The sequence below is a fragment of the Dicentrarchus labrax genome, unplaced genomic scaffold (genome assembly GCF_905237075.1).
Source record: "Dicentrarchus labrax unplaced genomic scaffold, dlabrax2021, whole genome shotgun sequence".
NCBI lineage: Eukaryota > Metazoa > Chordata > Actinopteri > Moronidae > Dicentrarchus > Dicentrarchus labrax.
The window spans coordinates 332,796-357,500 of record NW_026136853.1 but is presented as its reverse complement, the minus strand read 5'-3'; the positions used below and the strand labels follow the sequence as shown (position 1 = coordinate 357,500).

General features: G+C 41.4%; 4 protein-coding genes across 4 annotated transcripts in view; 3 read left to right on the top strand and 1 right to left on the bottom strand.

The window, feature by feature from the left end:
• The window catches only part of LOC127360173 (E3 ubiquitin-protein ligase TRIM63), a 7,034-nt gene extending 4,677 nt beyond the window's left edge, over nt 1-2,357 (top strand). Inside the window, exons 7-9 of the mRNA XM_051394459.1 lie at nt 1,050-1,174; nt 1,466-1,734; nt 2,157-2,357. Of these exons, the coding sequence (XP_051250419.1) occupies nt 1,050-1,174; nt 1,466-1,734; nt 2,157-2,234 (472 nt within the window). The 3' untranslated portion in view covers nt 2,235-2,357. The remainder of the gene's footprint in view (nt 1-1,049; nt 1,175-1,465; nt 1,735-2,156) is intronic.
• A 279-nt stretch (nt 2,358-2,636) lies between these two features.
• On the bottom strand, nt 2,637-4,951 carry LOC127360171 (corticoliberin-1-like). Its single transcript, XM_051394456.1, has 2 exons — nt 3,993-4,951; nt 2,637-3,537 (listed from the first exon to the last, which is right to left on the bottom strand). The coding sequence occupies exon 2, from the start codon at nt 3,527-3,529 to the stop codon at nt 3,059-3,061; it is 471 nt and encodes a 156-aa protein (XP_051250416.1). The 5' UTR covers nt 3,530-3,537; nt 3,993-4,951; the 3' UTR covers nt 2,637-3,058.
• Nucleotides 4,952-7,068: 2,117 nt separating this feature from the next.
• adhfe1 (alcohol dehydrogenase iron containing 1) lies at nt 7,069-20,589 on the top strand. Its single transcript, XM_051394413.1, has 14 exons — nt 7,069-7,229; nt 8,158-8,195; nt 8,485-8,534; nt 8,949-9,002; nt 9,156-9,310; nt 9,500-9,696; nt 11,579-11,656; nt 11,739-11,844; nt 12,488-12,640; nt 12,951-13,049; nt 13,221-13,299; nt 13,412-13,508; nt 19,109-19,266; nt 20,336-20,589. The coding sequence occupies exons 1-14, from the start codon at nt 7,177-7,179 to the stop codon at nt 20,417-20,419; spliced, it is 1,401 nt and encodes a 466-aa protein (XP_051250373.1). The 5' UTR covers nt 7,069-7,176; the 3' UTR covers nt 20,420-20,589.
• Nucleotides 20,590-20,921: 332 nt separating this feature from the next.
• Nucleotides 20,922-24,607, top strand: si:dkey-97a13.12 (uncharacterized). The gene is made up of 5 exons (XM_051394414.1): nt 20,922-22,435; nt 22,544-22,587; nt 23,114-23,281; nt 23,550-23,638; nt 24,011-24,607. Exons 1-5 carry the CDS (start codon nt 22,369-22,371, stop codon nt 24,228-24,230), a joined length of 588 nt encoding a protein of 195 aa, XP_051250374.1. The 5' UTR covers nt 20,922-22,368; the 3' UTR covers nt 24,231-24,607.
• Nucleotides 24,608-24,705: the final 98 nt, after the last annotated feature.

Genomic DNA, 24,705 nt, shown 5'->3' with positions numbered 1-24,705 from the left:
TTTTTTTTTTTTTTTTTTTATTTTTAATATTTTTTTTTTTATATTTATATATAATATTTTATATTTAATATTAGTTATATTGGTTATATTAGTGATATTAATTATATAAGTAATATTAGTAATATTAGTTATAGGAGTGATATTAGTAATATTAGTTATAGGAGTGATATTAGTAATATTAGTAATATTAGTTATAGGAGTGATATTAGTAATAGTAGTAATATTAGTAATATTAGTTATATTAGTGATATTAGTAATATTAGTTATAGGAGTGATATTAGTAATATTAGGTATATTGGTGATATTAGTAATATTAGTGATATTAGTTATATTAGTAATATTAGGTATAGGAGTGATATTAGTAATATTAGTTATATTAGTGATATTAGTAATACTAGTTATATTAGTAATATTAGTTATATTGGTGATATTAGTAATATTAATTATATTGGTGATATTAGTAATATTAGTTATATTAGTTATATCAGTGATATTAGTAATACTAGTTATATTAGTTATATTAGTGATATTAGTGATATTGGTGATATTAGTAATATTAATTATATTGGTGATATTAGTGATATTAGTTATATTAATTATATTGGTGATATTAGTAATATTAGTTATATTAGTGATATTAGTAATACTAGTTATAGGAGTGATATTAGTAATATTAGTAATATTAGTTATATTAGTAATACTAGTTATATTAGTAATATTAGTTATATTGGTGATATTAGTAATATTAGTTATATTAGTGATATATTTAGTAATACTAGTTATATTAGTGATATTATAATATTAGTTATATTAGTTATATTAGTGATATTAGTGATATTGGTGATATTAGTAATATTAATTATATTGGTGATATTAGTAATATTAGTTATATCAGTGATATTAGTAATACTAGTTATATTAGTTATATTAGTGATATTAGTGATATTGGTGATATTAGTAATATTAATTATATTGGTGATATTAGTAATATTAGTTATATTAGTTATATTGGTGATATTAGTGTTGACAGGAAGTTATCTGGTCGTCAGGATCATGGAGGGCACCAACACGTCTCACCTGGATAACATCCAACATGGCTACGAGAAAATGGATCACTTCACAGCTAACGTTGACCGTCAGCGGAGAGCGCTCATGAACATCGACTTCATCAAACGTAAGAAACACAGGAAGTGTCCGTCTGACCGACCAATCACAGACGAGACAGAGCGCATGCTGGGAGGTTAGCAAACAAGACGCAGTAGTAGCATTTAAGTTCTTAAAGTGGGCGTGCTAAAGCGTGCTAATGTGTTAGCATAGAACTACTATCATTCAATATAATGATAATAATAATATATAATGCTAAAGTATTAGCTTTGAGCTAACGTGTTGCTAATATGTTTATTTGCATGGAGCTATTAAGATTCAGTATGCTGTATGCTAATATGTTAGCATGTTGTCTCGTCAGTTGATGAAGACGATGATGATGATGAAGATGAAGTGACGGAGGTCAGAGGGACAACAGGAAGTCGAGTTGAGCTCGTTGCTGGGCTCTCAGCCAATCAGAATCCTCCTCTGTCTCCTGTTCAGCCTGCAGGTGTTCAGCTTTCAGCCCCGCCCCCTCAGAGACCCTCAGAGGCTCCGCCCACCACCTCACCAACAAAACCTCCCGCCCCCTCATCAACCAACCAGGCCCCGCCCCCTCTACCCCTCCCCAGTGCAAGCCCCGCCCCTCAGGTATGACATCACAACAGCCTATAAATAATATTATTTTAATAATATTAATCATATTTAATGTTTAATTAATTATAAGTGTTATAAATACATTTTATATTTGTGAGTGAAATATGAAATATTAAAGATATTAAAACCAGTTTGAGTCGGTTCGAAAACAAAATATAAATTAAACAATGAATCAGACTAAAATTAATAATTGATAAAAACAATTAAAAGGAGGATTTCTTTATTTGATTGAATTAAATTTGAATGAATTAAATATAATAAGGACACTTTGGAGGCTTACAGATAAAATAATTTAAATCAATATTTTTATACTTTTTACTTCAACTACTATAAAAATAAAACAATATTTAAAATGATTATTTTAATGAGAATTCAGATATTAAGGAGATATTTGATCCTGTATTGTTGTTCTGCAGGCTGATCAGCAGAACGAGTCGGAGGACAAAGATGGACCCAAACACGTCTTCTCCTTCAGCTGGCTCAACCAGAAGTAAACCGTCTGTAGTAAAGGAGGGAATCTGACGCTAACGACGCTAACGACGCTAACGAGACGACGTCGGGACTGTTAAACATGTTTTCTGTTAAAATGTAAAATAAATTATTGTTTTATTATGAAACTGATTTTCTTCTGTTGGCTCCACCCAAAAAAACTCCACCAGACTTCATTGAAAAAACAGCCGGAACATTTGTGAGAGTGCCTTTAATAATGAGTTCAATATAATTAATAATACCAGTCTTTAATATTGATCCTACATTGATATCAGGATGCAGCCCCGCCCCCTTGCAGAGGTCAGATAAAGTACGGTGGCCCGGCTGCTGGGCGGAGTCAGTCAGCACTTTTTTATTGGAAATGTCAAATGTTAAAAAGGCACCAACACAAACAGCCTCTGACCAATCAGAGCTCCCCTTACTGACAACCAATCAGAGCTCCCCTTACTGACAACCAATCAGAGCTCCCCTTACTGACAACCTGACCTCAGCTGTAAACAGGTCAACAGACAACATGAATACCTTTTGTCCTGTTATGTGTTTGTGTTGATTGTGGCGCCCCCTGTGGACAACAGCGGGTTGTAGGGTAATAGATTACATATGAAGAGAAATCAAGATACTATAAAAAGGTAATAATAATAATTAATCACTGAATAATATATCTGTGGCAATCAATGAGTTCTTCTTCAGTAGGTGGGAGGGGTCTGTTTGTAAGTGGGAGGAGTCTGTTTGTAAGTGGGAGGAGTCTGTTTGTAAGTGGGAGGGGTCTGTTTGTAAGTGGGAGGAGTCTGTTTGTAAGTGGGAGGGGTCTGAAGTGGAAGTGGTTCGTTTATTTCCCGAAGGCGTCCATCATCCTGCGGTTGCTGTCGGCCTGCTGGGCGATCTGCTCCGCCCGCGCCATCTCCAGCACCTCCCTGAGGAGGTGGAAGGTCAGATCCAGAGAGATGGGAGGCTCGTCGGACCTCTTCCCCTTCTCCTCCTCTTCCCCCTCCTCTTCCTCCTGCTGCTCCGCCCGAGCCTGCAGGAGGCGCTGTGTGAGCTGCAGCAGGGCCCGGTTCACCGCAGAGGACGATGAAGAGGAGGAGGAGGTGGTGGAGGAGGAGAGGAGGGCAGGAGCAGCAGAGGAGGATCCTACACCTCCACCCAGCCGCAGGGAGAACTCCTCCCCCAGGTGGAGGAGCAGCGGTCGGGGGAGGAGCGGACGGCGGCTGGCGGGAGCGTCATCAGGTCGACAGTCAGCGGGGTGAGGGAGGAAGACAGCGAGGAGAGCGGCGAGCCACATCAACACGTTCAGCTTCATCTCCGCTCCTGGAGGAGGAGGAGGAAGAGGAAGAGGAGGAAGAAGAGGAGGAGGAAGTGAAGGAAGAGGAAGAGGAAGAGGAGGAGGAGGAGGAGGAGGAGGAGGAGGAGGAGAGGAGGAGGAGGAGGAAGAAGAAGAGGAAGAGGAGGAAGAGGAGGAGGAGGAGGAGGAAGAGGAGGAGGAGGAGGAGGAGGAAGAAAGGAAGAGGAGGAAGAGAAGGAGGAGGAGGAAGAACAGGAAGAAGGAGGAAGAGAAGGAGGAGGAGGAGGAACAGGAAGAGGAGGAAGAGAAGGAGGAGGAGGAACCAAAATCATTTCATTGGTTGCCTGAACTATCAAAGGACTGTTAGCCATTAGCCATTAGCCATTAGCTGTTAGCTGTTAGCTAAAATTAGCTTCGGCTAAGTGAATTCTTTCTCTTGTGAGACGTCAATAAAGTTTTATTTTATCAGGAGTTCTCTTACCTGGACGTCCTGCACAGCTGCTGCCTGTCTGTCTGCCTGTCTGTCTGCCTGTCTGTCTGTCTGTCTGTCTGTCTGTCTGTCTGTCTGTCCGTCTGCCTGTCTGTCTTCCAGCTGTGTGTCTCTCTGCGTACAAACAAACTCTGGAGCTGTTTCCACTTTATATACCAGAGTGAGTGTCGGGGGGGTGGTGATGAAGATGAAGATGAAGATGATGATTGTGTTTGTCGCAGGCGAGCGATGAAGACGAAGATGAAGATGTGACCTTTCTCGTTTCGACTGAGGAGCGAGTCGGTGACCTTCATCTTCCTCAGTGACACAAAACACTGTGACATCTGCAGGAAGTCACGGAACCACCACCGAAGAAGAAGAGACACTGGGACTGTCTAAGCCACGCCCACTTTAATCAGTCATGGGGAGGGCTAGTGTGACGTAAGGAATCGTTAGGAATCACTTCCGTGGCCATTAGCATTTGTAGGTCACGTAAACAACAATGGCTCCAGCACAGGAAGCGGTCACCTATTATACAGCGACAGCCTACTTACTGACATCCCAAAGTCTGTTCACAAACTCTATGATTCAAACAGAGAATAACAGTTGGTTCAATGTCAGGTGGAAGTCTAACAGGGAAAGGGTGGAAGAGGGCCGTATCAACTTCAGCCATCTCTTCTTCTCTTTTAGAGATCGTTTTGTTCACGTCGTTTCTGTTATTGCAACACGGGATACAGTGCTGCACTACTTTTTTTGGGGGGGGGATTACGAGAATAAAGTCATAATATTAGGAGAATAAAGTCGTAATGTTGCGAGAATAAAGTTGCAATATTACGAGAATAATGTAATAATAATACAACAAAAAAAGTAGTTTTAATGAGAGGAAGGCTTCGATAGAGTTATCAAGATCTGATGTGAGCAGCTCAACCAATCAGCAGCCTCAGTCTGAGCCCAGCAGCCGCTGTTTGTCTCAGTCGTACCGTACAGTCGACAGGTAAACTAACGTGTTCACAATTTTGTCGTTAAACAGTTATGACTTTATTCTCATAATTTCCACCAAAAAGATTGTTTTTTTTCTCTTAGTATGGCCCTTATACTCCGTCGTACTGTACCATTTTACCGTTATTGAACCGTTAGAATATTAGCAAATGGACACGGAAGTGGCTTTTTGGATATGATGACGTAGCACCTAGCCATGCCCATTACCAATCGATGGAATCGGGACCAAACTTTATCGTACGCACAGAACTTTATCGTTCGCACAGAACTTTATCGTACAGACAGAACTTTATCGTACGGATCGAACTTTATCATACGGACAGAACGTTATCGTACGGACCGAACTGTATCGTACGGACAGAACTTTATCGTACGGACAGAACTTTATCGTACGGACAGAACGTTATCGTACGGACAGAACTTTATCGTACAGAGAGAACTTTATTGTACAGACCAAACTCCATCGTACAGAGAGAACTTAATCGTGCGGACAGAAATTTATCGTACGGACCAAATTTAATCGTACAGACAGAACTTTATCGTACGGACCGAACTTTATCGTACGGACCAAACTCAATCGTACGGACAGAACTCCATCGTACGGACAGAACTTAATCGTACGGACAGAACTTTATCGTATGGAGAGAACTTTATCGTACGGAGAGAACTTTATCGTACAGACAGAACTCCATCGTACAGACAGAACTCCATCGTACGGACCGAACTTTATCGTACAGACCGAACTATATCATACGGACCAAACTCCATCGTACGGAGAGAACTTAATCGTAGGGACAGAACTTTATCGTACGGAGCGAACTTAATCGTACAGACAGAACTTAATCGTACAGACAGAACTTTATCGTACGGAAATAACTTTATCGTACGGACCGAACCCCATCGTACGGACAGAACTTAATCGTACGGAGAGAACTTTATCGTACGGACCAAACTCAATCGTACGGACGGAACTTTATCGTACAGACAGAACTTTATCGTAGGGACCGAACTTTATCGTAGGGACCGAACCCCATCGTACGGACAGAACTTAATCGTACGGACCGAACTTTATCGTACGGAGAGAACTTTATCGTACGGAGAGAACTTCATCGTACGGACCGAACTCTATCGTACGGACAGAACTTTATCGTACAGACCGAACTCCATCGTACGGACCGAACTCAATCGTACGGACAGAACTTTATCGTACGGACAGAACTCCATCGTACGGACCGAACTCCATCGTACGGAGAGAACTTTATCGTACACAGAGAACTTTATCATACAGACAGAACTTTATCGTACGGACCGAACTTAATCGTACAGACAGAACTTTATCATACGGACTGAACTTTATCGTACGGCCAGAACTTTAACGTACGGACCAAACTCCATTGTACGGAGAGAACTTAATCGTACAGACAGAACTTTATCGTACGGACCAAAATCAATCGTACGGAGAGAACTTAATCGTACGGAGAGAAGTTTATCGTACGGACAGAACTTACGATAAAGTACGATAAAGTTCTGACCAAACCCTATCGATGAACGATGAACCTGAACGCAGCACAGAGACCTTCGACTCACCGGATCAATAATCAATCAATAATCAATAATAGAGATGTTCAGTCTCTGGCTGTGAGATCATCAGATTGTTCCTGAAGAACTCGATGAGTTTATGGAAGTTCAATAATGACGAAACAACACTCAAAGACAAACTGTCAGTTTATTATTGATTATTGATTTGTGAACTCAGTCAAAGGAAATAGAAATAGATACATATTGATTAAAAAGTGCTGATTAAAACTCAGGACAAGAAGTTTCTGCAGAAATAAATGAAAGCGAAGCTGCGAGGCGTCTGGACAGTGAGAGCTTTGTTTAAAGGTCGATGTGTCATGACGGTCTTTCCTGTCTCACTGCTGTGACCTCTGACCTTTCAGTGTTTACACAACTGCCACTGCAGAGTCCTCAAGTTCTGCTCTTAAGGTCAAACATCTGAACATCTGAGCCAGAAATCCTTCATTCATCCTGAAAAACAACAACAACAATAACAATAATAACTGGCCTTTATTTTGAAACTTTGAGGCGGAAGCAGTGCGTCCTGCCGTTGTCACCCTGACGTGACTGGGGGTTATAATCCAGCTCCTCGGTGCGGACCAGCACAAGACCAGACCAGGACGAGGACCAGACAGCAGACATGGCCGGACGGGACCGGGTCGTTCACCTGCTCAGGCAGCTCGAGCGCGCGGCGTAAGTTCTGTTCACGTGCATTAAAGGTGTGATTAACAGCTGAAGGTGAGTCGACGTATACAGACTCCGCCCCCTCCGTTGTTTTTCTCTGCGGTGACGCCGAACTCCATTCAAAAAACAACTACTTTTAAAAGTGTTCGCTTTGTAATTCCGGTTCTGCGCAGTGCAGAGATCAATGAATCACATTTTCCAAAGCAGGAGGAAGAGTGTGAAGGTTCGGCTGTGTATGTATATATAATACTTAATCACTGCTTGAGGACGAGCTTTACAAAGTCTCCAGTGAGGAACACCTCTCGCTTTAAAGGAGAGAATATTCTGTTCAGCTTTATTGGACCTTAATAATGATAAAAGGGACATTTCGATGTTTTCTCAGACAACATGTGAGCAGGTCTAGATCCACACCTGGACCAGTCAGACCTCATGGAGACTCGTTCAGGTCCTCTGTCCCATTACGATCATTTCAACTCATTGAGTTAAATAATGCACAGCTGGTTCTGATTGATCAACCTTTCCAGCTGCAAACTATCCATTATTAAGTAAGCGCTAATTAAAAATGTTGTTGGTACAGGATCAGGTCTAGATCTTAAACTGCTGCTCTCGGACCTCCTAAACCAGGACTTCATTACCACTGAGACCCTGAAGAGTCTCCCTGTTTAAGATTCTGCTTTAGACTGAGAACCTTTATTTCTTTGTGACCTCTGCAGCTTTTTCTGTTTTTGTGTTTTCCATCTTAAATTGAGCTGCGATGGTCCATTCAGAACTCTGCTTTAGAAACCATCATTTCAGCTTTGAGGATCAATATTTAATGTGATTATTAATGTTCCTCTGAGTCCAAGATGATCAGGGGTCGTCGTACAAACTGCAGATTCTAACATTAACTGTGGTTAAACGTGCAGACTTCTGACTGGAGTTCTGTGTGTGTGAACAGGTGCAGATGTCCCGCTCACTCCAACACCTTCCATCAAGGTACACACTCCCAATAAACACACACTCCTGATAGCTGATCAATATTTAACCTCAGCTGATCAATCAGTGTTGGTGATTTACTGCCTGATAACCTTTAGTCCACATGATGGAGGCAGTTCGGTCTCAGTGAGCAAACATATTAATCACCACTTACACCAATAATCAGTAACTGTGATTGATCTGGATCAATAATCAGTAATGCACACACACACACACACACACACACACACACACACACACACACACACACACACACACACACACACATTATCCGGTGTTTTTTCTGCAGGTGCCGGAGCCGCAACCTGCACCGTCCGGAAGACCGACTACGCCTTCGAGGTAACTCTGTTATTAAAGACTCTTTATAACTTCTACTGTCTGAAACCCTGTGAGACCTGACTGCACTATACATTATATTATAGTATATTATATTATATTATATTTACATTATATTATATTATAGTATATTATATTTACATTATATTATAGTATAATATATTATAGTATAATATAGTGTATATATATTATAGTATATATATTATATTATAATATTTACATTATATTATAGTATAGTATATCATTATAGTATAAAGTATATATATTATAGTATATATATTATATTATAATATTAATATATAAAAGTATTTTATATTATATTATGAAATATATTAAGTATATATAGATTATAGTATATTTACATTATATTATATTTTATATTATATTTATATGTGTGTGTGTGTGTGTGTGTGTCAGATGGCGAGTTCCAACATCAGATATGGGGAAGGAGTCAGCAGAGAGATCGGCATGGTAACCAAACCCCCCCACTGTGTCCCCTATATGTCCCTATGGGCTAGCTGTTATAGCTGTTAGCTTACAAGTGGCACACACTCATTATATGGAGGTTAAATAGATCAATTATATTGATCAGTATTGATTCATGGTTGTGGTTCTCTGGGTCAGGACCTGCAGAACCTTGGAGCTCGGAACGTCTGTCTGATGACGGACAAGAACCTGTCTGTCCTCCCGCCCGTGAAGGCCGTCCTGGAGTCTCTGAGCCAGAACGGAGTGAACTACAAAGTGTACGATGACGTGAGGGTGGAGCCTACTGACAGCAGGTAGATACTGCTCTCTGATTGGCTGAGAGGAGCTGGGTCAAACAACCAGAAAGTCACGTTTAATGTGTGTGTGTGTGTGTGTGTGTGTGTGTGTTACTGTCTGTGTGTGTGTCTGTGTGTGTGTCTGTGTTACTGTGTCTGTGTGTGTGTTACTGTGTGTTACTGTGTGTGTGTGTGTGTGTGTTGCAGTTTTAAAGACGCCATTGCGTTCTCTAAGAACAACTCATTCGATGTGTTCGTGGCGGTGGGCGGCGGCTCTGTGATTGACACCTGTAAAGCAGCCAACCTGTACGCGTGCCACCCCGATGCCGACTTCCTGGACTTCGTCAACGCGCCGATCGGCAAAGGGAAGCCGGTCACTGGAGCGCTGAAGCCGCTCATCGCAGGTACCGGGTTTACCGTGGCAACCAGGTTGAGGTTTTTACTTAATATTGTTAAACGTTTAAATGTAATAAAATTATTGTGAATATTTGTAAATAACATTTATTGTTTGATCTGAAATAAACTTAGCACAAAAAGTAAGGAAATTTGTGTTTGGTAGATTATTTCTCTGTGGTAACAATGCTTTTTGGCAATAAATCATGGAAAGCCTGTTTAGTTCCCTTTCAAATGGTGCCCCATTTCAAATGGTGCCCCATTTGTAAGGAACATGCACTTGTGGGATGAGCAGCAGAACTGAGTATGTGGGTTGGACCCATGAAAAATTTGCCAGATCTCCTCTGCCAATGTCAAACAGCTTATTCTGCCATTGACTCGTTTGGTGTTTGGTGGATTGGATGATTGAAGTTTGAAGAAACAAGACATATTGGCAATTTAACAATTTATTCATGTCACAAACAGGAGCCTCAGTAGCGTGTGGAAGAACCATACACAGCCACAACAGCCTGGCACCTCCTCCTCATGCTGCTCACCAGCCTGGTCACACACTGCTGTGGGATGGCATCCCATTCTTCAACCAACATTTGTCGCAAGTCAGCCAACGTGGTTGTATTGGTCACTCTGGCACGAACAGCACGCCCAAGCTGATCCCACAAGTGTTCAATGGGGTTGAGGTCAGGACTGCTGGCAGGCCATTCCATCCTCTCCACTCCCACATTCTGGAGGTAGTCTCTGATAAACCCCGCCCTGTGGGGGCGAGCGTTGTCATCTTGGAGGATAGAGTTCCCAGACTGTGGAGATATGGGATTGCCACTGGTTTCAGAATCTCATCTCTATATCTCTCTGCATTGAGATTGCCTCCAATGATGACAAGCCTCGTTTTTCCTGTGAGGGAGATGCCGCCCCACACCATCACACTGCCTCCACCAAAATATGTTATTCTATCGGTGCAGCAACAGCATAGTGTTCTCCACGTCTTCTCCACACTTTGACCCTATGATCCAACTGCCGTAGGCAGAATCTGGACTCATCACTGAACATAACGTTACTCCACATGTTCAGGTTCTAGTGCATGTGTTGCCGACACCAGCGCAAACGGGCCTGACGGTGAAGGACAGTCATGGCAGGACTCCTGACAGACCGGAGATTGGCTGCGAGTAGTCTGTTCCGGATTGTCTGGGCAGAGAGCCGTCGGCCAAATCGTCCTGCAAACCTTCACTGCAAATCTGTAAAAGACAGCCTACGGCACCTAAGTGCTGACAGGGTGAGGAAATGGTCTTCTTGGGGTGTCGTCTTCTTGGGACGCCCACTTTGCGGCCTGTCTTTGACATCCCCCGTTATATGGAACTTGGCCTTCAGTTTTGGAGATGGTACTAGGGCTCACTCCAAATAATGCCACAACTTGGTTTTGCGGAACACCAGCTTGAAGTTGCCCTATCACAAGGGCCCTATCCAGATCAGTCAAACGTGGCATGCCGATTCTTGGAGTAGACACTTACTGACTGTAGCTGTACTTACAGTAGTAGGGCCCATGCTGCCAATCAGGTGCCTGGTTGGCAGCACCTGGGGGTACCAGAAGCTCAAAACAAGTGTCAGTAGCAACAGCAAAATAATCTGTTCGGCAATGGCAGAAAAGATTTGGCAAATTTTTCATGGGTGCAACCCACATACTCAGCTCTGCTGCTCATCTCACAAATGCATGTTCCTTTCAAATGGGGCACCGTTTGAAAGGGAACTAAACAGACTTTCCAGCGGTATAAGATTTATTGCCAAAAAGCATTGTTACCACAGAGAAATAATCTACCAAACACAAATTTCCTTACTTTTCGTGCAAAGTTTATTATTGAGTAATTTATCAGCTTATAGTTTCCGTCTGTCTGACTCCTTCAGTTCCTACGACTGCGGGAACCGGCAGCGAGACCACCGGAGTCGCCATCTTCGACTTTGAGCCTCTGAAAGCCAAAACGGGTAAAAACAAGACAAGCGAGCCGTCGTCATTAAAGAGTGACATCAGCGTCAGTCTGAGCTGTGATTGGTTGTCTGTGTTCAGGTATCGCCAGCAGAGCCCTCAGACCGACGCTGGGCATCGTGGACCCACTGCACACACTGAGCATGCCCGAGAGAGTCGCCGCCAACAGCGGCTTCGACGTGCTCTGGTCAGTGAACATACCGTCATTGTGCTTTCAGCTCGCTAACGTTGAAAACACTTTGTTATACGAGTGTTTGTGACCTCTGACCTCCTGAGTGTTTGATTACAGGAAGAGAGCCTTTGGCCTCGTTAACACTTTGTTAGTTAATGTTTGTATGAGAGCTGAAGGACACAGATGACAGTTCAACAACAACAAGCTCTACTCTCAATTATTATTGTTATTATTATTATTATTATTATTATTATTGTTATTGTTATTTATGACAATAAAACCACACATATGTGCTGTGATCAATAAAATTAAAATCTGATCTCAGTTTCTCAAGATATTCAAAATGTTATTTATTTATTTATTTCATTTTATTTTAATTCTAAATTATTTTTAATTGCACTTATTTAATTTTACGTTGTTGTTTTCATTCTTTGTAATTTAAGTTGAATTATTTTTCAGAAAGGTTTTTTTATTTTACAATTAAATTTTATTGCAGCTTTTATTAGTTATTTAATTTTTTATTTTTTAATAAGATTTTAATTGAATAGTTTGTTTCCTCGTATGTTTCTAGATATTTTTCCCTCCTGCTGGCGTCATCTGTTAAAGAGGTGGTTTTATTTTGGTAGGATGACTCCACTGTGTGTTTGACTTCCTGCAGTCACGCTCTGGAGTCGTACACCGCTCTGCCCTACAACCAGCGGAGCCCCTGCCCCCCCAACCCCATCAACCGCCCCGCATACCAGGGCAGCAACCCCATCAGCGACGTTTGGTCCCGCCACGCCCTCAACGTGGTCGCCAAGTTCATGAAACGGTGAATAAAGTTTAACCCCGAGGCTCCAGACAAAGACCTGAACCAGAGCAGAGCTGCTGGTTCACATGGTTGCCAACCGGGGGGCGCCACAGTTTATACTTGAGATAATTAACCCATAATTAATCTAAACTTAAAATATAATATAGAACTTTAATTAGATTAAGATTCTAATTATTAAATCAAGAATGAAAAACTTCAGTTAAAACAACAAATTAAAGAGTCAATTAAATAAACAATGAAATATTAAACATTAATTGTTTGTGACAGCCTGTAAATAAACAGTTTGTTTGTTTGTTTGTTTGTGGTCCAGAGCGGTGCGGGACCCTGAGGATCTGGAGGCCCGGTCCAGCATGCACCTGGCCAGCGTGTTTGCCGGCATCGGCTTCGGAAACGCTGGAGTTCATCTGTGGTGAGACCTTCAGTTAATATTGATTAATAATCAGTTAATATTGATTAATAATCAGTTAATATTGATTAGTAATCAGTTAATATTGATTAGTAATCAGTTAATATTAATTAATTATCAGTTAATATTGATTCATTAACACCAGATAAAAGAGTATGTGTTGACTCTCTGCAGCCACGGGATGTCGTATCCGATCGCTGGGAACGTGAAGACTCACTCAGCGAAGGGTTACAGTGTGGATCACGCCCTGGTGGTGACTGACCAACGCTTATCAATCATATTGATTCCACTGTAATCAATGTTCATTACTGAGGCCTGTGTGTGTGTGTGTGTGTGTGTGTGTGTGTGTGTGTGTGTGTGCTCAGCCTCATGGTCTCTCAGTCGTCCTCACGTCTCCGGCTGTCTTCAACTTCACAGCCCCGATGTGTCCAGAGCGCCACCTGGAGGCTGCAGAGATCCTCGGTACCTGTACTACACTGTATTACACTGTACTGTACTACACTACACTGCACTGTACTACACTCAGGGTTCCCACACATTTTCATGGACAAAATTTCAAAACTTTTCCATGACTTTTCAAGGACCCATAATAAAATTTCCATGACCATTCACAACCTATATAAGTACACAAACAGAACTGCATAGTATACTTTACTCCAACTGTTAATTATTGTATGAAAATGGAACAGTAAACCTTTTTCAATCTCCAATAGTTGGTTATGTTCATATTCACTTCAAATACTTCAAACTACAGACAGAGTCAATGCATTGTCCTTTATTTAAAAAAAAAAAAAAAGCTTTACAAGCACTTTCATCAATCTGGCACTGGCTTTCAAGCATGAGGGAAAACAAATGATCGTACTATCAGTGTATTCTTAATGCATTTGATTATGAACTAATTTCTGAATCCAAGTCTGAAAAACAATGTGGCAACACGTAGGCTTAAGCTCAGACTTATATAATAATATTTCTTAACATTTCTTTCAAACATCAGATAAATGTATTCTTAATGCATTGTCAACTCAAAAAAGGGTTTCAACAAAATACACCATCATGGTTTGTTTGAACTCATCACCCAGGTCTACTCCTTCATTTTTTAAAATTTCTCTTCAATGTCCTTACCTAAATCTGAAAGGCTTGCCCTCTTGTTTTTTGCTGAGTGCCGCAGGCTATTTGACTTAACAATAAATGTCATATTTCGTGTCTTCTCTGCAAATTCATCAGCAGACCACTCAAGTTGTTGAATGTCTGACTCAAGTCGTTTTTTTTTTTTTGCTTCAGTTCTTGAAGTTCATCTGCCAAGCTCTTCCTTTTGTCAGCATTGGATTTGCTTTGTTTTTCTTTTTTCTTGTCATTAAGGTATGCAACATACCTTTGTGTAGCGCATGAAGTAGACATCTGAAGCTCCTTGATGATGGCGACTTTCTCAATGCCACCAGCAGCCCTGATCAACAATGACCCGCTGTGCAACTACTGACTCTTCCTTCATATTCTCCACCATGACTTGCTTGTTCACTGAAAACCCTCGCTCCACACTGGCTTGTCCATTGGACATGACCAAAATAATTTGGATCACATCCCAAAAGACTCCGGTATGGTCTTGGGAGAGCCGTAAGTGGTCAGCTTGGGTTCAAAATTAGCAAAAGCGAGATGCGCCAACATCAAGGAATTCTCTGAATTCTTGTAACACTTTGTCACAAATTGAGGCACTCACTTGGCTAGCAGCAACCAGGGTATGAAGGACTCCTTTCATCTTCTCCACACACAGTTCCTTCTTGGAAACCATCAGCCTAGGGTCAAGACACTGCATATTTCTTACCAGCAGGTGGTTCACTGGAGCCTTAAGTAGGACTTTAGCAAGGAGAGTTGTAAGAAAGGCCTTGGTCTCCATTCTTATGTCTAGCACCTGCCTCTCTGGTTTTGCTTGTGCTTCTGAGCTGTCTGATGGACGTTTCTGCCACAAATCCAACGTCAACTTTGGTAGCATTCTTGTGGAGGGAACAATCAGCCGTGTTGATCAGGAGAAGCTTCTGCATGTTGGTGGCTTGTTTCAGGACCTTGTCCTTCATAAACTGCTCCATATGCCCTTACAGGACAAAGGACAAAGACCCTATGACCCTACCCTACAAAATTCACTCAAATTGTTCACACTGAAAATGAATGATGTCAGATCAGTCTCAATATTAATGAATGCACACAGAAGGATTCACAAATGTATTTTGGGGATTTATATACAAATGACTCTTTGCACATAAATATTTTTCACACAAAAATATTTATCGTTATACAGTATATAAATGTAAAAAAAATCCAAATACATATACAAATGTATTTCTGATGCACACAAATATATATTTGGATGTTGTTATATTAATACACAAACTGTTGAACCTGCATTTACAGACTGCTTGTCATGTGTGAACTTCACTGCATTTGTGTGTGGGTTTTTTGAGATGTTAAGTCATCCCATTAAATTATATCCTTAAATCTAAGCTGAAAGGGAAGGAGCCATCTGATTGGCTACAGATAATTCCCTGTTGAAAACAATGCATTTATGAGTGAGCCAAGTCAGGGGAGTCTCAAAAAACCCACACACAAACGCAATGAAGTTCACACATGACAAGCACTCTGTAAATGCAGGTTCAACAGTTGCTATATAAATGTAACATCCAAATATGTTTTTGATGAAAATTGCAAATACTTTTACATACATATATTTGTGGATTTCTACTACATTTATTTAAAACACTGTGTGCATCAGAAATACATATGTGAACGTTATTTTTTTTATATGTGTATTTCTATTTTTGTGTATTGAAAAATATTTTTGTTTAGAGACATATTTATATATAAATCCCAAAATACATTTGTGAATCCTGTGTGCATTCATTAACATTGAGACTGATCTGAGTCCATAAAAATGGGCTTACCTTTGAGTAACTTGAACATGTCGTCCGTCATGAAGGGAAGCATGGGTCTATCCGTTTGGTAGGCTGTCAAGAATGGAGTGACCTGCTTCGCAATGCTTTCATACACTGCTACCCGCATAGGGAAGAGTGGATCAGATACACTTTTCTTTACTTCTTGATATGACTTGCATTTAGGCTCTAGGAAATCTTTTCGAGCAACTGCTTCAACATATGTACGCACATGTGGCCACATGAGAAGTGCTCGGTTGCAGACGTCGATGTTCTCAATCCAACGATGCTGCAAAATTTCAGCATAAAGGTGTCACTGCCTGTGACCTTAGTGTAGGCCTCTCTACGGGCAGGACTGTCTTTGAAAAGCCAGTACAGGCTACACAACATGTTCAATGTCCCAGCCACTTGCTTTGCACCCATCCCGGAATGCATCATGCATAACGTGTAATCCACATGATCCAATATTGAGCAGAGATTTGTTCACATCACCGAGAACATCTTTCTGTAGCATGTCAAATATTTTCCAATTGACATGAGGACCGTCCATCGACAGTTGAACAAGATTTTTCACTCCAGTGCCTTCAAGAACGGGAATCATTTTGTCAACAACATCACGTGCAGTTGCATGACCAAAAAACTCAGAGCCAACATACCGCGTCCGCACCTTTCCACCATCCCAAATGCCAACATGCAAGTCCATCTGTTTCCGTTGCAATTCATGGTTCAGTGACTCATCAAATAGCATCACATATCCAATTTGTCTTGATATCTGTCTAACGAGGAGAGATTTGAAGTAAGGTGCAACACCGAATGTAAACTGTCTAGTGATCTCACTGTCTGGGAACATTCTCGAAAATAGGCCCCCGACATTGCTGCAGGAATTGTATGAATAATGCGAATCCGCCACCTTAAGGGCCCAAAGTATCTCTGCGGCCGAAGTCGCGGTAGCAGTGGGTGCTGGTATTACATTTAAAGTGCTTTGCTCATGTTGGAGACAGACCCCGGTCCACTTGCTGGTCTTGCCGTGGTTTTCGTCGAGTTGAAAAACGCCTGGATTGGTAGGCCATCTCTCGCGGTCTTCTCGTGTTGGATGTGTTTCGTTCCTTTAGCATGACTTGTGAGGGCTGCCTTACTACACTGCACTACACTACACTGCACTACATTGCACTATACTACACTACACTACACTGTACTATACTACACTGTACTACACTACACTGTATTATACATACTATATTACACCACTTACTACACTGTACTAAACGTAATGTACTACACTGCACTATACTACACTACACTGCACTGTACTACACTTAATTTACTACACTGTACTACACTGTATTACACGCACACACACGTATTACAATGTACACACTAAACTAATGTACTACACTATACACTGTACTACACTACACTATACTACACTACACTGCACTACACTGTACTACACTACACTACACTGTATAACTATACTGTATTACACTACACTGTACTACACTGTACTATACTATACTGTATTACACTGCACTGTACTACACTGTACTATACTATACTGTATTACACTGCACTGTACTACACTGTATTACACTGTACTAAACTGTAATGTACTACACTGCACTATACTACACTACACTGCACTGTACTACACTGTACTACACTACACTGTATTACACTACACTGTGCTACACTGTATTACACTACACTACACTACACTGTATTACACTACACTTATTACACTACACTACACTGTACTACACTACACTGTATTACACTACACTACACTACACTGTACTACACTACACGTATTACTCACACTACACTACACTGTATTACACTGCACTTATTACACTACACTGTACTACACTGTATTACACTACACTACACTACACTGTACTACACTACACTGTATTACTCTACACTACACTACACTGTATTACTCTACACTGTACTACACTACACTACACTGTACTACACTACACTACACTGCACTATACTACACTGTACTACACTGCACTACACTACACTGCACTACACTACACTACTACACTACACTGCACTACATTGCACTATACTACACTACACTACACTGTACTATACTACACTGTACTACACTACACTGTATTATACTATACTATATTACACTGCACTGTACTACACTGTACTAAACTGTAATGTACTACACTGCACTATACTACACTGTATTACACTGCACTGTACTACACTGTACTATACTACACTGTATTACACTGCACTGTACTACACTGTATTACAATGTACTACACTAAACTGTAATGTACTACACTATTACACTGTACTACACTACACTATACTACACTACACTGCACTACACTGTACTACACTACACTACACTGTATTATACTATACTGTATTACACTACACTGTACTACACTGTACTATACTATACTGTATTACACTGCACTGTACTACACTGTACTATACTATACTGTATTACACTGCACTGTACTACACTGTATTACACTGTACTAAACTGTAATGTACTACACTGCACTATACTACACTACACTGCACTGTACTACACTGTACTACACTACACTGTATTACACTACACTACACTACACTGTATTACACTACACTGTATTACACTACACTACACTGTACTACACTACACTGTATTACTCTACACTACACTACACTGTATTACACTGCACTGTATTACACTACACTGTACTACACTGTATTACACTACACTACACTACACTGTACTACACTACACTGTATTACTCTACACTACACTACACTGTATTACTCTACACTACACTGTATTACTCTACACTGTACTACACTACACTACACTGTACTACACTACACTACACTGCACTATACTACACTGTACTACACTGCACTACACTGCACTGTACTACACTGTATTACAATGTACTACACTGTACTAAACTAATGTAGTACACTGTATTACACTGTACTATACTACACTGTACTACACTGTACTGTACTACACTACACTGCACTACACTGTACTACACAGTAATACATTGTACTGTACTACACTACACTGCACTACACTGTACTACACAGTAATACATTGTACTGTACTACACTACACAGTACTACACAGTAACGGACTCTGTGTGCTGCGTTCAGGTGCAGACGTGCGGCGGGTGAAGAGGGAGGATGCCGGTGGCGTTCTGGCCGACACGCTGCGTCAGTTCCTGTTGGAGCTGCAGGTGGAGGACGGACTGGGAGCTCTGGGATACAGTAAGGACGACATCCCCGCTCTGGTCAGAGGAACCATCCCTCAGGTCAGAATCCATTACAACTCATAAACAACATCAACGTAAACAACCACATCAACGTAAACAACAATATCAACGTAAACAACAACATCAATGTAAACAACACAACATCAATGTAAACAACACAACATCAACGTAAACAACACAACATCAATGTAAACAACACAACATCAACGTTAACAACACAACAACATCAACATAAACAACACAACATCCATGTAAACAACACAACATCAACGTAAACAACACAACATCAACGTAAACAACAACAACATCAACGTAAACAACACAACATCAACGTAAACAACAACAACATCAACGTAAACAACACAACATCAACGTAAACAACAACAACATCAACGTAAACAACAACAACATCAACGTAAACAACACAACATCAACGTAAACAACATCAACGTAAACAACACAACAACAACATCAACGTAAACAACACAACAACATCAACGTAAACAACACAACATCAACAACATCAACGTAAACAACAACATCAACGTAAACAACAACATCAACGTAAACAACAACATCAACGTAAACAACACAACATCAACGTAAACAACACAACATCAACGTAAACAACACAACAACATCAACGTAAACAACACAACAACATCAACGTAAACAACACAACAACATCAACGTAAACAACACCATCAACGTAAACAACAACATCAACGTAAACAACACAACATCAACGTAAACAACATCAACGTAAACAACACAACAACAACATCAACGTAAAAAACACAACATCAACATAAACAACACAACATCAACGTAAACAACACCACAACATCAACGTAAACAACACCACATCAAGTAAACAACACCAAACATCAACGAAACAACACAACGTAAAAAACAATCAACGTAAACAACACCATCAACGTAAACAACACAACATCAACAACATCAACGTAAACAACAACATCAACGTAAACAACAACATCAACGTAAACAACATCAATGCAAATTCAAAGTCACAAAACCCTTAAATTTAACTTCCTGTCTTCATTGAGGGTTAATTGAGATGTATGTTTGTTTGTTTGTGTTTCAGGAGCGAGTGACCAAACTGTCTCCCAGAGAACACACTGAGGAAGATCTGAGCGAGCTCTTCGCTGCCTCCATGAAGCTCTACTGAACACACACACACACTGTAACACACACTCTCAGGTCCGCTGTGTGATGAGCTGCAGTTCTTCTAACAGCCACTAGATGTCGTTGTTTCTCACCAGTGCCTTTTTATTGACTATTGATTTTATATTTACATACAAATAAATAAAATAAATAAAATACATATTTACATGTTAATGTTGTCGCCAGTTGTTTGTTTTATTGTATATGTGTGTGTGTGTGTGTGTGTGTGTGTGTGTTACAGTGTGTGTGAAATGGTGTGTGTGTGTTTCCTAGAAGAGGCTCTCTGTCGTGGTTTTAATCCAGTTTAATCCGATCCAAGAACAGTTGTTATGTAATCCTGATCTGACCGCGTTTAACTAGTTTAACCCTGAGAGCAGAAAACAAGCTAAACACAGAGTGACCCTGAACGCACCACGGGACACGCAATCTGAGTTCACCTGTGTGAGACATAATAATAATAATAATAATAATAATAATTAAAAGCTGCAAGCAGCGATGAACAGGCCCTCGCAACTCGGGTCGTGCTGCGGCCGCGGCACGTGCCGTCGCAACATGTGCGGACCACGACATGAAAATTTCACATAAATCTGATCATAATCGCATCGCAGCGCTTACTTCCTGTTGCCAGTAGGTGGCGCTATCACTATATCTGAATATTGTCATGTACACGTGTTCAGGGCGGGACTGTTATCAAACCTGAAGTTTCATTGAGATTGGACCACGTACACTGAAGTTATGAGGACGTGTTTAGAGTGGGACTGTTACAGAATATGTGAAGTTTAGTGGACATTGGACATTGTACACTGAAGATATGAGTACTATCTGTTTTATGGCCAATCGGCGGAATTCAACACGTCGTCACGGGCACGTGGTTCGATGTACAATCACAAATAGCTCAACTTTTGATCAGCAATATTTTTTAACTGCACTGACCAATTTTGACGTTGTTCCGATAAATTCCCTAGTAGGAGTTCGTTGAAATATAACGCAAAAAAACATTGAAAATTTACCCAATGTAAGGATTTTAATAACGTAACATCCTGAACTTCTCTGGATTGTATTCACCAAATTTGAAGTAGATCTGATCAATTCCCTAGATGTTTCTTAAAATACAACACCAAAAATTGCCAGAAATGACCACAAAATCCCAAATGGCCAACTTCCTGTTGGGTTTTGAGTATGGCTCCAAGAGCCTTTTCTGCTTGTCTGAGCATGATACACATGCGTACCAATTTTCGTACATGTCGGTCATACACACCTTGGGGGCTGATTCGGAGGGGCGGGGCTTAGCCATTTGGCGGCGCCTGTGCACGGGTACAAATGGATACGTCGAGTTTGGCCGCGGTTTAATGTTGTGCAAAGTTTCGTGAGATAACAGAGAATTACAATAGGTCCTTGAACTGGTCAGTGCTTTGGCCCTAATTACTGCCAGCAGGACAACAGATCAATACAGTGTCACCCTGATCAGATATACTACCCATTGATCGCTGATGGAGTTCCTCAGGGTTCCATTGTTGGTCCTTTATACCATAAATCATGAGTCACTGAACACAACCTGCCTCAGACCGCTGCTTTAGATAACCTGTGTGTAAACTATCGCAATATAACAGGCAGTGTTTCCTTGCCCTTGTCTCCAAGGTCTTGCTCATGGTGGTACTGTTGGGTCTCTGTAAATAATGTTATAAAGAGTTCGGTCTAGACCTGCTCTATTTGAAAAGTGTCCTGAGATAACTTCTGTTATGAATTGGTGCTATACAAATAAAATTGAATTGAATTGAAAATTGAATTATGTGTGTGTGAGTGTGTGTGTGTATGTGTGTGTGTATGAGTGTGAGTGTCTGTGTGTGAGTGTGTGTGTTACAGTGTGTGTGTCTGTGTGTGTGTGTGTGTGTGTGTTACAGGATTAGTGACAGCAGCTATTTAAGCTCAGTGTGCGTGTGTGAGCAGAGCATCATGCAGCAGATCTACAGACAGAGCGACCAACAGTTGGAGGTTTATACCACCGTCTTCTCTCCGCAAGGTGGGTCTCCACACACAGACACACACACACACACACACACACACAGAGGTAGCCGATCAGTAATCAATACATCAGCTGATCAGTGGGAACTGTGTCTGTGTCCCGCAGTGTGCCGCTCGAGGACCAGGACCAGACATGTGGAGGCAGAGAAGGTAACAGATGTTTAATGAACCCTTAAGTAAAATGTAATCTATTACTCATTACTCTTTAATATTAGGACTTTACTTGTTACTCTCGGCCAACAGTAATTAGTTACACTACTAGTTATATTACTAACGGGAAGGTTGTTGGTTCGATGCCCGGCTCCTCCTGCCACCTGTCGAAGTATCCTTGAGCAAGATGCTGCGAGCTCGTTAGGAGTCTCTTAGCCAGTTGCTATGTTGGTCTCCAGTGATTGGTTAGGGCAGAATGTTGACCTCTGACCTCTGTGTATTTACAGCCTGCTGAGCTCCCAGCAGCTATTTAAAGCAGATTAACGAGGACACACTGATCAATGATTCTAATGAACCAATTAAAGCAGCTTCCTGATGCGGGTCACTCAGGTTCAGGAAGCAGCTTTAATCTATTTCAGTCTCTTTGATTCAACAGTTTACATTTATATCAGTGTGACACTCCTCGAGTCCGACTCCTCCTGGGGGACCTGGATATTGACATTGATTGATGTGTATTGATTGGCAGGTGGTGGTGGCAGTGACACAGTACCGGTCCCGCTGGCCGAAGGAGCTGGACCTGAACCAGGGAGACCTGATCCAGGTTCTGTTTAAGGAGGATGAGACCTGGTGGTTCGGACGGCTGACAAACGGAAGCGAGGGTTACTTCCCTGCAGCCTGCGTGGAGCCGCTCCAGGTAACAGCCCTCATCTGGTCTACTGAGCTCAGTTAGGAACATCTAAAGTGATCTGAGTTTGGTTCCCTGAGAATGAGCTGTCAATCACAAGGTAGCCCCGCCCTAAAGCCTACCCTGCTTTATGGTCTGTGTCACTGTAAATGAACATCCTGCTGTATGGAAGAAGCTGTATACGGAGATAGTGAACCAAGTGCTCCCCCTGCTGGTCTTTACATAGAATGCAGTCCAGTCAACTGTCAATGGATGTAACGCAGTCTTTGTGGCGCAGGGCGGAGTTTCGTCCAAAGCCACGCTGCTGAGGAGGGGGTCGGTACCAGTCGTCGTGACGACAGCAGGCGCCCCCTGTGGCTGCACAAGGTAACTGCACCATCATAAGACAGCCCTGACCATTTTATTTACACTGATAACTTTATTTACACATCGAGTAGAGACAACGCAATTTAAAAAGTTATATGTATATATATATCATATTTCAGTGAAAATCATTTATCTTAGTATCTTAGTGAGTATTTTTGAGCTGGAGTATGAAGACTAAGCTCCAGCTGAAGCTCTGAGACACCGAGGGAGAGCTGTGGTTTCAGTCAGAACTCTGTTTGACCCAAACTGTAGTTACTGTGGTCAGCCTTTAGAGTTATTAACTGTGTTTTGTTTTCCACCAGTAAACTGACAGTAGAGTTGAACTGAAGTATAAAAAGCAACAGGAACTCACGTACTGGTTGCTCCCCGCAGTGGTCGCAGTACTCCCAAGCTGCTGAGGAAAAACAGCCTCATGCGCCCGTTGGGACTCGATGGGTCCTCTGCGCCACCGGGGCCCTCGGCAGCTCCTCCTCACGGATCCCCCAGCCTCCTCCACCGCGTCCTGACCAAGTCCAGGAGGAAGAGCTGCCCCCACCTTCCCCACCCTCCTCTGGAGAACGGCTCCGTAAACACCGCCTTCCAGCCCGACTAGACTGCCGACCTGCAACCAGTCGCCGCTCTCAGACACCGGGAGAAACGTAGCTTATTGATTCTATTAAGTATCTACTGAAGACCTCAGGACTGACCCCCTGGCCCCCAGCAGGTCCCAGCTTATGAAGTCCCGAGACCATGAGTCAGAAACAAAGACCTTCCTTCCTGGAAGACACTGGAGTGTGTTTCTCCGAGCAGAGACGGATGCTGATCTCTGGTCAGTAGACAGAAGATACTCACACTGACTCACTGTTGGCCATTTATTGCACGTTTCTGTTTTACAACAATCAAAGCTTTGTTTTTCAATTGTCACAATTGAAATAAAAGAATAAGTGTAAATAAGTTTTCATTCAAACCCAATAAATTACAGTCAATTCATTCGCTTCAGTCTACTCTTATTGGAGGTATTTCAGTGGTTAAAAAGTGTCAAATTCAAATTCACAAAGTTTTGATCCAAAGTGCAAAAGTTAGTTTTA

Bases quoted from the DNA above. Each gene is read 5' to 3' on its own strand.
- LOC127360171 (XM_051394456.1), bottom strand. From the start codon at position 3,529: ATGAAGCTGAACGTGTTGATGTGGCTCGCCGCTCTCCTCGCTGTCTTC.
- adhfe1 (XM_051394413.1), top strand. From the start codon at position 7,177: ATGGCCGGACGGGACCGGGTCGTTCACCTGCTCAGGCAGCTCGAGCGC. The intron at 9,697-11,578 runs GTACCGGGTTTA...TGACTCCTTCAG, and splicing joins GCTGAAGCCGCTCATCGCAG to TTCCTACGACTGCGGGAACC. The intron at 12,641-12,950 runs GTGAATAAAGTT...TTTGTGGTCCAG, and splicing joins GTCGCCAAGTTCATGAAACG to AGCGGTGCGGGACCCTGAGG.
- si:dkey-97a13.12 (XM_051394414.1), top strand. From the start codon at position 22,369: ATGCAGCAGATCTACAGACAGAGCGACCAACAGTTGGAGGTTTATACC. The intron at 22,588-23,113 runs GTAACAGATGTT...ATTGATTGGCAG, and splicing joins GACATGTGGAGGCAGAGAAG to GTGGTGGTGGCAGTGACACA. The intron at 23,282-23,549 runs GTAACAGCCCTC...TTTGTGGCGCAG, and splicing joins CCTGCGTGGAGCCGCTCCAG to GGCGGAGTTTCGTCCAAAGC.